This window comes from Penicillium daleae, assembly GCF_028827525.1.
Source record: "Penicillium daleae strain IBT 16125 chromosome Unknown utg000009l_segment0_segment0, whole genome shotgun sequence".
NCBI classification, from domain to species: domain Eukaryota; kingdom Fungi; phylum Ascomycota; class Eurotiomycetes; order Eurotiales; family Aspergillaceae; genus Penicillium; species Penicillium daleae.
This window is the reverse complement of record NW_026623157.1, coordinates 1,153,233-1,166,179: the sequence shown is the minus strand read 5'-3', so window position 1 is coordinate 1,166,179 and position 12,947 is coordinate 1,153,233. Positions and strand designations below refer to the sequence as shown.

At 43.0% G+C, this 12,947-nt stretch overlaps 1 protein-coding gene across 1 annotated transcript; it reads left to right on the top strand.

The window, feature by feature from the left end:
* Window positions 1-9,679: 9,679 nt before the first annotated feature.
* Window positions 9,680-10,915, top strand: N7458_011597 (uncharacterized protein; the record flags this gene model as incomplete). Its single annotated transcript, XM_056914979.1, has 1 exon — window positions 9,680-10,915. One exon carries the CDS (start codon window positions 9,680-9,682, stop codon window positions 10,688-10,690), a length of 1,011 nt encoding a protein of 336 aa, XP_056759733.1. The 3' UTR covers window positions 10,691-10,915.
* Between the last annotated feature and the right edge of the window lie 2,032 nt (window positions 10,916-12,947).

The following is a 12,947-nucleotide window of genomic DNA, read 5'->3' as shown; positions in this document are numbered from 1 at the left end:
TACTACTAGCAACAAAGTTATTTTCACCGGAGTAGGTATATATTACGATAATAGGGTTATATCTACTTTAGGTTTATAGGCGTAAATTAGGCCGGAGATTATACTATGCTTTATAGGGTAGAATGTTAGATTATTGGTTTATGAGTACTAAGCAGGGCCTTTTTACCTAGCTTGCTATTATATTAAAACAGGAAGTTTACGTCTATTATAATTTATAGTAACTCCTGCCTATAGGAGCGTATATCCCGAACTATTCTATAGTTCTAGATAACCTTGATTGTATTTACGACGAAATCTTAGGCCTGGTCCTATAGAAGGCCTGGTTTTGCCTAGAAAACTTTAACGTGATCTTAGTGACTAGACCTATTTTATACCTTGTTTAGTTATTAAACCCTCGTCTAATGCCTATAGACTACTTAGAACGTACGCACGGGCCGAGCAACAAATTCCTAAGTACTCTATACTAAGTACAGCTTTATGAAAAACACAACAACTCAAGCGCCAAATCGAATTCTTGAAATATCTCATGAACTAGACCAGTTGGCAACTTCTAAGCAACGGCACATTCAATTTAACTCCCTGCGCTACATTTTGATACCAGTCTCGAGGCTATATGACCGGTATCTCGATATTGCGCGCGTCAAAGGGCGTTGGGCTGGTCCCGCTAGGGGCCTCCGGAAGCCTATTGAAAACTTTGCTATCGAACCGGGAACGCGTACTAAACGCTAACTATACTGCGTATAACCTTCTAAAAGAGATTAGAAGGAGTCAGAATACAAAACCATCCTAGAAGGTCGTTAGCTTCCTCCGATAGGTAGAGGAGCTAACGAAGGACCTCCTGTCGACGCCCCTGACCGACTAGTAGCAGGAAATTAAGGCCCTGCGCAAGGACCTTAAACAAGAGATCTAGGCCGTTAAAGCCGCTATAGAGCCTCCGGCCAGACAGACTGTTAGGTCTTTTACCGAAGCAGCGGCTAGGGCGCTAGCGCTAGCATACTGCCTCTCCTATAGCTTATCTAGCTCTAGTATTCGGCTATCGGAGGTCGTACGTGACTACGAGGTCGTGGTCTGCCTAGGAGATCGGGCATAGGCTAGTATATTCCGCCGCCTTACGCTAGCAGAGATTACTAAGCAGGCGAACCAGGCTAGGGCTAAAGCGGCTATCTCGACGGCTACCGACGCTCTAGTAATAGTAATAGTACTAGCCTCGCGTTAGCTACGATCTAGTGACCTCTACTTTACCCTCCGTAATACTAAGGAGGCCGAGATTATGCGCGTATATAGAGAAAAGTAGGCGAAAGGGTTATATCGGACGGCGTTCGTATATATACCTATATAGGGAGTCGTGGTACACGACGTCAACGTACGCTTACTAGGCGTTAATAAGCCGTTAATCGATAAACTAAAGGGCGTATAAGAGAGGGTGATCAAAGAGCTATTAGTAGCGAACGTAGAAAACTAGGGGGAGGAAGCAGAGATTACTAAGATAAGCTAGCTACGAATACTAGAGGGCAAGAAATTAGGCTTACTAATCCTCGAGTTTACCTTACTAGTACCGGCGAATAAGGCTATCGATAAAGGGGTCCTGTAGGATTGTAATAGCCTAATAGCCGTTCTCTATAATAGAGCGGCTTGCGTACGGTAGTATTTTAACTATTAACAATTTAGATATATAGGAACTACCTATACTAACACCGTTAAGTGTGTATACTACGCGGAGGACTATTAGTCTCGGGATTGCCCTTCTAAAGATATATAGGAAAATAAGTACGCTAACTACGAGGGGGTATATACTACGTAGAGTACTAAATATAAGCTTCGGAAGTAGGAGGTTAAGAGAGTTATAGCGATAGCGAGGTAACGTAGATACTACTACTCTATACTAGCGCTATATAGTATTAATTAGCCCTTACCGACGCTCTTGTAGGCCATAGTTAGCTCGTAGGAAATACTATAGGAATCTTTAACTAAAGAGCCTACTAGCGAAGAGAGTAGCGGCTTAATACTAGGTATACGCCCTAGTAACAGGGGGTAGTAGGGTACCGGCCCGGTAGTAATAAGAATAGTTAATAAATAGGTAGCTAGCCGGACGTCTACTAGCGTATAGCTAGACCGACGAACTAAGGATACCGTCTAGTTAGCGATAATAGTATCGTCGGGTAAGAAGAGAGGGAGAAAACTAAAGCAAAAGACGCTAGAGTTAAGGAATACCGACGTAGATGAGACGGATAGGACTACTACGAAACCGGCCTTCCGATTCGGAGAGGGCTACGTACGCTAGTTTATAACTAGAAGTATAACTACTATACGCCTCGATATTACTACTAAAAGTACCTTCTACTAACCGACCGCGGAAGAGAGCGTTATCAACTTCTAACTAGAGGCTAGCGCTAGTAGTACCTAGTCGAGAGTAGGAAAGGCGAGAGCAAGGATAGCGAAGGCGAGGGAGGCGAGGACAAGAAAGCTACGAGAGACAAAATCAGCTAGTCTAGATAACAAGCTAACAAGGAAGCAGACGAAGAGAATAACATAACTAGAGGACGTAAACTACTAGGTAGAATCAGACCTAAGCTTAATCGACGAAGTTAATATAGAGAATCTCGAGCGATAGCTCCGTATAGGCCGAGTACTTACTACGTCGTCGCTTCCGGAACGCTAAAGCGACGAGGATTTTTAGCTATTAGAGCCGTCGAGGAAGCAAAAACAACCTTATAGCGAAGACCTCTCTCTTAATATCCGCTCGGCTAGAAGGAGAACGATATATAGTAGGAGAGCTTTATAGAACAAGCGCTAATAAATTAGTATACCTACCGACCGACGTATTAAGGAAACGATCGACCGAGACGCAAGCTAAAGATATACTAGTATAACGTTAACCGGTCAAAAGACGTAGTAATAGCGTAGTTCCTCCGGGAACCGGAGGTTGTTAGCGCTAATATTATTACTATCTAGGAGCTATAGGAAAATCTATTTATAGACGATACCTACTACCCGTTAAAGCTTACGTATAAGCTACTATACCTACAAGAGTTAGACACGAGGAGAAGAGCGCGTATATACCTATATCTATTAAAATAGCTAGAGTATACTTACCTAGCCTATTCCCGAGACTATTAGGAGATTCGTGTTAGGACCGAGATCTCGGGCGAACTTCGAATTATTAATATATATAACGACTAGTAGCAGGAAGCGGCTCTTGCCCTCCTATAGGATATATTACTAATAGTTTATAAATAGAAGGGGACTCCTTACCTAGTCCTAGGTGATTTTAACCTATACTACCTAGCCTAGGGCGGAGACGATACCCTACGCGATACGAGGGCGGAGGATCTCCTAGATTTAATAGAATTAGCCGGTCTAGATAGCTAGATAAGGCCGGGTACTACTACGCGCCATTAGGCTAGCTCTTAGTCGACGATTGATCTTGTCCTTATATCCTACTCCCTACGCGAGTAGATATTAGTATACGAGGTCGACCCTAACGTATATATAGATTCGGATTACCTCCTAATTCGCACTATACTCGAAACTAACCTACTAGAAGCTCTAGACCCTATTAAACGACGGAACTAGAAGGCTATAGACGTAGAGAAGCTCCTTATCTTCCTCTTGTTAAATCTTATAGAGAAATACTAGATACGCCTACCGGGAGAGCCTTTACTACGCGAAATCGATTACGCCGTCGACTACCTCCTCGATATCGTATAGCAGGCAGCCTAGCTATCGACGCCGTAGGCAAAGCTATTAATATAGGCCTGCTAAGGTTAGACCCCCGAGTATACTAAAGCGATTAAAGTATCGCGAAGACAATATCGACGATATATACGTACGTATAACGACGAGGACTAGAAGGAATACACGTTAGCGAGAAACGCGAAAGGAAAGGTAATCAAGAAAGTACTAAAACAGGGCTTCTATTAGTAGGTTAGGGAGATAGTAGATAAAGGGCCTACGGGCCTCTAGAAGGTATTAAAATAGGCTAGAATACAAGGGAGCTAGGTATTAGGGAGTAGTAATATCCCTTCTCTAAAGAGACTAGATAGTTAACTAGTAGTGACCGACTAAGGGAAGGTAGAACTACTACGGTAGGTATTCTTCCTATCACTACTAGCTACTAACCTCTCGGATATCGATTTAACCCTACTTCTTAGTTAGCTTATATTCCTAGAGATTACCTAGTAGGAGGTTATCGACGCGATTAGGCGTGCTCCGCCGGACAAGGCGCCTAGCAAGGATAGTATCCCGAACCAGGTATAGAAGACACTATTAGCTATTAACGACTTTATCGAGATAGTCATAGGAATCTTCTACGCCTATATACGAATAGGGCACAATCCTCGTTACTTCTAGGCGTCTATCACGGTAATACTTCGTAAGGGAGGTCTAAGAGACTTCCGAGAACCTAAATCCTACTAACCCGTTACTCTACTAAATACCCTTAGGAAGATTCTAGAATTAATTATCGCGATACGTATCGCGTAGGTAGTAGAGGAATATAGGATCCTACCGAAGACCTATCTTAGTAGAAGGAAGAGGATCTCCGTAGACTACGCTATCTAGTTAATCCTCGATCGTATATACTACGCGTAGGGGAAAGGTAGGAAGGTAAGTATACTACTACTCAACGTAGCAGGCGCCTACGATAACGTTTCGCACGCGCGGCTTTTATATAATATTAGACGGCTCTAGTTAGGCTAGTTCGCTCTATAGATCGTATCGTTCCTTAGTAGTAGGAGCACTCGTATTAAATTACTAGGCTATCTATCGGATAGCTTCTCTACGCCTACTAGAATCCTATAAGGATCGCTAATTTCGCTAATCCTGTTCCTACTATTTAATATACTACTAGTCTCCGCGTATAGCCTTAGTATAGGCGAAGCCTAGTCCGTCGGCTTTAGATAGGTAGATAATATAGCAACCCTAGTTAAGTCGGAATTATACTATATTAACGTAAGGATACTAGAGAAAGTGCTAGGTAAGGTAGATCTATAGGCTAGACGCTATATAGCAAGGTTCGTACCCGATAAGTTCGAACTAATCTATTTCACTAATCCTAACTCGGACGATACCTAGGACGATACCTAGGACAATATATATATAGATATCTACGATATCGAAATAGTATACCCGCAGGGTAACGACTAGATACCTGTTTAGCATAATAACTAATTAATATAACTAGCGGAGACGGCTAAATACCTAGGTATCTAGCTCGATAAACACCTTGAATTCGATATATATAGGAGGAAGCTCCTTACTAAGGCTAACGTAAGCCTTGAAGCCCTACGCGCGATAACTAGATTAGTATAGGGGGCCTCCTTAATAGCTATACGGAAGGTCTACTAGGTAGTAGTAGTGCCGTAGATACTCTACAGGGTATCTATATAGTATTGCCCTGCTGTAAGATCTATGCCCGCCTAGGAGATAAAGCGTATAGTTAATAAATTTACTAAGATCTAGCAACGTATAGCGATCCTTATTAGTAGAGCCTTTAAATCTACTAGTACGGCAGCTCTTAATATTAAGCTCTTCTTAATACTAATATACCTACTTATAGACTAACTTATCCAGGAATTAGCAATCCGAATCCAAATAGGTACTATATAGGCCTAACCTGATAGTATACGCCCTAATACCCGCTAGCGTTCGCCCTAGGAACGTAGGGAGGGTAGATAGAGCCCTCTCGAAGCCCTTAGATAGAAGAAGGATAGGATCCTTAACTAATAAGGGACCTAGGAGTCCCGGAAAGCGTTCGTTCTAGCACTATAGGAGGCACGGATCCTATACGTGATCGAGGATATAGAGGCCGCGCGAGCCTTATATAACAAGATTAAGATAGAATTACTATTCTATTAGGCCCTCTTATACGACCGCCCCCGAACGGTCCTTATCTTTATAGATAGTAGTAGGTACGAGGGAATAGTAGGTACGTTAGCCGTCGCCCTGCGTAAAGGTATTTTTATATAGCACTACCTTAGAACCACCGACGATTTAATAGTATACGTTGCCGAGCTTAACGGTATTAAAATAGCGCTTACTAGATTTATTAACTACTAACGAGACGACTAGAGGCCTATAAAGCTAGTTATCTTCTTAGATTACTAGACCGCTATCTAAGCGGTACAAAATCCTAAGCGATCGTCGGGCTAGCACGTGCTCCTTGCTATATATAATCACGTACGAGCCCTTCGATCGTAAACGCCTACGTTCGATCAGATTCCTATCGAGATCCGTTAGATCCCTGTATACGTAGGTATTCCTAGCAACGAGACTACTAACGTTAAAGCAAAGTTAGCAGTAACCGGAGGTATAGAGAACGGAGTAGATTAACTAACTACCGGTGATTCGGCGTATAGTAGGTCCTCTAGTAATCGTGTCCTTCTAGTATTAACCGCGAAGTATCGTATACAGCGGTATATTAAGGAGAGGTAGGCACAAGAATAGGCTAAGGAGGCAACTAGTAAGCCGAACTAGCGATTAGTGAAGGCTCCGGATAAGAAGGTACTTCGGCTATTTAAATCTCTATTAAAGCTATATACCTCGATTCTGATTTAGATACGATTAATACGTATTACACTAAACTACTTCTTATACAAAATCAAGGCAGTCGAATTAGATTAGTGTTACTATAGAGAAGGGTCTTAAACGCCGAGACACGTCTTGATACAGTGCCCGTTATACGCTAATCTAAGGAAGGCCTTCCTTAATAAGGTTAGGGCGACTAATCTTAGGGATTCGACGGATTACGATATAATTATATCGTACTCGTAGGCTACCCGCTACGTGGCCGAATTTATATTACAAACAGGCCTCCTAGGGCAATTCCGACACGTCGAAATCGAACTAGAACTAACAGGCGACGAAACCAGCGAGCCCAGAAGACGGGCAGGTATAGGTAGTGAAGACGATAGGTAGGAGGAACGCCAAACCTACGGCCGACCGAGAGGTCTTGGAAGAATACATCCAACATATCAACACGCCAGTCGACGATAAACGCCACTAATTGAGAACGAAGCAGGAGGATATGGATGCTAGAGAGAGAAAGCAGAGATAGAGATACAGAGGAAGCAGCAGGCCGTTATAAGGGCAAATTAAGAGATATATCGTGGGATTGAGGGTATTGCGGGCGTTTCGGTACTATTTTGGGTGATTTTCGGGCTGATTTTATATAGCAATACGCCGATTTCCTATGTATCTACTGTTTCATGCGCGGGTCTGGCGTTCGGAATACTCTTGCTTCCGCCGGAGGAAGCGCCTGCATAGCCATTACGCCACTAGTTAGGCTGCATCAGGTTAATAGAGTATTGATTGATTGATTGATTGATTGAAGTACAGCTTTATATAGCTAGCTTTAGTTTAGGAATTTTATAGTGGCCAAATAGGTAGCTATCCTAATATTAGTCAATTGATACGATCGGATATAGAATTTGAGTGAATATCTTTCAACTTGTTACGTCTAAAGTTCTGGAAAAGCAAAGCACTAGAGTGTCCTGAACATTTCATCCCTAGGTCCCCTATCATACCTGCTCTAGATCTCGACGTATATATCGATTTATTCGTTACGGTGGCGAAGCGCAATGGACTTTTGAATATCAAACTATTTCATCAAAAAATGTTGAGAAGATTTCTGGGCAAAATTTTTTTTTAAAACGTTGCTGCTAGGATAGAAAGATTTTTGGAGGTTGTCCTATAATCCGTCTTCCGTCCAATAGTCAGCCTACTTGAGTAGCCCCGACCGTAAGGTTCTGCAAAAGATGGTATGCAATTAGGTTCGTCGGAGAGAAAGAAACGAGGTCCAGCCCGCCCGTTGACCGTCGGGATAGACACTACAGCCCAGTGTAACGTCGTAGCTTGTGTAGAGTTATTACACACTATAGATCTCATGCGAAAGGGGACATATTATGAGCTCTACCTCTCGATGAAATATCCTGCGGCGACACTGTATCCCATGTCGACTTTTGAAAGGTGGAGACCTGGAAAGATATGGATAATTTTGATCAATGTGACTGGCGGACCACAGCTCCGATATTGCCGCGGAATTCACACATACGTATGAGCGTGGGTGCCGAACTATTGATCCTGTGGAATAAGGTACAACATGAAGTCGGCGCCCACATTAGAAACAGGATATTGACACGCCTATTTCCGGAATGTTCAGGATGAGCTTCCAAAATTCAAGGAATTCGTTGAAATGTCACGGCGAGCAGAGCGTTTCTGAACCTTCCAGTGACGATCCGGTGGCTTACTCATTACCACCATATAACTAGCTTTGATGACGTTTCCTGAACTGTTTTTATTGGCCTGTAACATAGGTTTAGTAAGTCAGGGGTCCAAATTCATCCAACACTGACCGTGATCATGAAGGCTATTTGTAGCGGGTCGTAAGGCAAGGGTTAACACACATGATGAAATTGAGTACAGCCAAAACATATACAGTACACACAACTTATTGCGAATACCACACTGTAGTATATGGGCGCATCATCCATACCCCAGCCATCATATGCTGGGAACTGAAGAAGCAAGGGACACCGCTTACGACCGTCTATCTCTTTCAACTGCCAGGTAACGTCGGTGCCGGAACAATGCAGAGGATGGACGAGGTAACTTCTGTCGTGCTCGGACTCTGAGGATTTCCCACTGTCCGAGATGCCTTTTCAATACCTTAGTAAGTAGCTTTCTACAAGCATGGAAACTCTTACAAAGAAAATAGGCGAAAATCAGGCTTCCTGTTCATATTAGGATTGGAGTAGTCATGGGTATGGTAATTATCATCAGGTGAGGGCTTATACTCCTAACCACACTAGACTTCAGTAAAGATACAAGTGTTGTCTAAGGCCATATCTAAAATTGGGCTCTAATTTATTTACATATAATATAGTTAGACAAATCTCGTAGTGTATCTTAAAATAATAGTATACTTAAATAAATAGTATACTAACTTCAGGCACGAACACGTGAAGGGCGCCACTCACTTATAGATTGTGCTAACCAGCCCATTCATAAATTACCATTTATTATAGGCGAGGATCTGTAATAACTGGTAATTTATGAAAGGGCCGGTTATTTGTTCCGGTGCTCAAGAATGATGCGGTGCACAGGCCGGCCTAGAAAATGTCAAGTTAGAACGGAAGGATTGAATGTAAGATAACGTGACAGTACTTAATGAAGAATTTTCCATAACTGACTATTTTAGGCCCACTAAAATATTGTATCTTCTGTCCAATCTGAATAAACTATCATCATGCTTTTTCGTCCACCGCGGACTAAATATACCCTGCATTCCTGAGGCACTTCCCTTAAGTTTTTGAGGGACCACGCCATTTGGCTTGTCATATGCTAGTAGTATCAATCCCAGGTTAAAATGCTCTTTAAACAGCATCGTCTGATTACAATTGAATCATTTGTGTTGGAATGTCTCATTCCTACCCCTATTTGCTTCTGTCATTGTCACAATTTCATCTTCATTATTCTCTTCTTAGTTAAAGCTGAGTTACTGTACTACCCAGTAGTTATAATGCATATAAAATGGTGTTAGAATCTCCAGAGGAAACTGCTGTAAAGTGCAGCTCATCTGACTTTTACATATTGTTGCAGCCCAGCTCCAATATTATCTTTTGCCATTATTATCTTAGATATCTGTGTGAAACTCCATACAACTATTCTTCAATTCAACAAAATGCGTCTTTGCACCACCCTCGTCACTTCTATCCTCGCCATGAGCGTCATTGCCAGTCCAATTGAGGGTCATGATACCCATCTTGCTCGTGGTGGATATCATGATAAAGACCACAACAAGGGCTACTACAAGGACCATGACAAGGATCATGACAAGGATCATGACAAGGACCATGACAAGGACCATGACAAGGACCATGACAAGGACCTCGACAAGGACCATTACAAGCGTCAGGACCAGAACTACGACTGGGACCACGACAAGGATCATGACAAGGACCATGACAAGGACCATGACAAAGACCATGACAAGGACCATGACAAGGACCATGACAAGGACCATGACAAGGACCTCGACAAGGACTATTACAAGCGTCAGGACCAGAACTACGACTGGGACCACGACAAGGATCATGACAAGGACCACAAGAAGGACCATGACAAGGATCATGACAAGGACCATGACAAGGACCATGACAAGGACCTCGACAAGGACCATTACAAGCGTCAGGACCAGAACTACGACTGGGACCACGACAAGGATCATGACAAGGACCACAAGAAGGACCATGACAAGGATCATGACAAGGACCATGACAAGGATCATGACAAGGACCATGACAAGGACCTCGACAAGGACCATTACAAGCGTCAGGACCAGAACTACGACTGGGACCACGACAAGGATCATGACAAGGACCATGACAAGGACCATGACAAAGACCATGACAAGGACCATGACAAGGACCATGACAAGGACCATGACAAGGACCTCGACAAGGACTATTACAAGCGTCAGGACCAGAACTACGACTGGGACCACGACAAGGATCATGACAAGGACCACAAGAAGGACCATGACAAGGATCATGACAAGGACCATGACAAGGATCATGACAAGGACCATGACAAGGATCATGACAAGGACCTCGACAAGGATCATGACAAGGACCACGAGCAGGACCACGACAAAGACGAGAGCAAGGAATACAGAATTGGCTACGAAAATTAGTAGTGAGACTGATCAAGAAGTGCTGTACAATCATCTGCTCGAAAAGCCTGGTCTGTACCTCGACTAGATGGCTATCTTTCTATGGGATGAATTCCAGATGCTTGCAACGGACTCCAGTACGGCGGACTATAGGGTGGACTATGCCATAACCCCAAATTCTACTAAGTGCCTTCACCGCTTCTTCTTCCGCCCTCGTGTTCAATTGGCCTCGTGCCTATGCAGTAGCCTCTAATCACACCGATCAAGCTGCGTTACATGCTGCAAGCTCATCACTTCCAGCGGAATGATGCTTTCTGTAGCCTGATTTACTAGTAAAAAGTATACTAATTTGGCTTTTACTATCATCGTCACGTTATGATTATCGAGGCCCGACCGTGTACTTAAAACTTGCATCTATGCGTATCTAACTTCTAATATCAAATCCTATCCTCACTCTTGATTTCTGGTTTACATACTAAAGATGGTACGCCCTCAGATCGATCTTGATACTTATAAAGATGAGATTACCACCCTTTTCAATCAGCAAAAGACTAATGAGGCTATTCGCCTAGAACTTACCCGGCGTTATTCAATCGATATTACATATCCAACACTCGCCCGGCGCCTTTAGCAATGGGGCCTACGCCGTCTACCCTCGAAGACATTTGATAATGACGCTCTCTGCGAACGTATTCAATCTCTTGTGTACGATAATCTCTCTGATAGAGAGATTCTTCTAATGCTTCATCGCGGGGGCTTCTAAATTTCCTAGGATACTTTAAGAAGGCTACGGCAGTAGCTAGGTCTTCGGCGACGTATGGATGGTCCTGAGGCTCAACGATTGCAAGAAGACCAGATAAGAGAGGTCCTACAGCAGGAGATTCAGGATAGTAATATCGAAGGATATGGGAGAGGTCTTCTATATCACGCTATTATCATAAAATGCCTCTACTAACCCGATAATATTCGAATGGTATGCAGGCCGCAGCATTCACAAACCATTTTGAGGCTCTAGCACCTTCCTGGCCTTGATTAGGACGGTAGAATACCCAAAATAGTTGCCAAGGCTCAGCCACCCAGACCCTGCCTGGTTGATTTTCCAATTAAGGGAGTCCTTTTCGGAAGGATATCTAGGATGAGGAAGCCCATATCTTCTGGGTTTTCATAATAAGCTAAGGTTGATAACCCTAGACTACCTGGAGAGAAGATACTCTTTGCTTATGTGGTGACTCATTCCGGTAATTTCCGAGGGTTTTCAGAGAGACAACGATAGAATACGCTGCGGTATTCCGATACCGAGAAACGCTCTCACTGTTAAGTGGATTACTGCAATAATCAGAACGAATCTCATATCGATTAGAATACAAGAGATCCATTACGTCTATTATCATCGCCGAGTCGGTCGCATTTTTACCATAGGTATAAGCGAATTGTTGGACCGGTTGGATCGATTGTTCAAGAAGCTTGTCCTTCTAGCCCTTTAAATAAGGGCTGCTCTAGTCTCTATAAGCTCGTTTCGTCTGAGCTGTGCTATATTTTGCGATTTCGGAGAGGACAAGATTAATAGTAGAGAATCGTGTATTATCCGCGTTAATAAGCACGGCAAGTTTAGAGGCGGTGTCACTAAGCATCACGGAGGAAACGTATAAGGCGAGAAATTTACTTTATGAGAATATTTAAGGACCTTATTTCAGTAGGATAACTCTAGGTTTTCTACTATTACTGTATATATATATATATATATACCGCAAATAGGATATATAGATAAGGTTATAACGACGTTTATACGTTATCGACTATTCAAAGCGGGGTACGAATGTAAGGTAATGCTGGGTGTATACTCGTGCGATCGCCATATTTCAAGCATTGATTATACTATGCAGTACGTTATAGTTTTGCGTGCGCTTTCCTAACGGTGCAGATATTGCATTCTCCGTTATGTTCTACGCTAAGGCCTTAGCGGTGGGGCCGAGAAAGAGAGTCTTAGTGTTTGGGTATCGCAGGGATCCGTTTTTGTAGTTACAGGGATCCGTTTTCGTAGTCGCAGGGATCCGTTTTAATAATTATAGGTAGAATAAGCAAAGGCTGCTTTCTAGGTAGAGTAATTTAGGGTCGGACTCTTCCACGTAAATATCTCCTAGGTATCAGAATTCAACCGCTAAGGACCCGCCTAGACTCTCGTAGTCTCGTAGTATACTATACGGAGTACTAGGGCGCGCTAAGTGTTTGTAATCATTTAATAAGGGTCAATTCAGGGGTCAAGAATAGTATCGTAGCT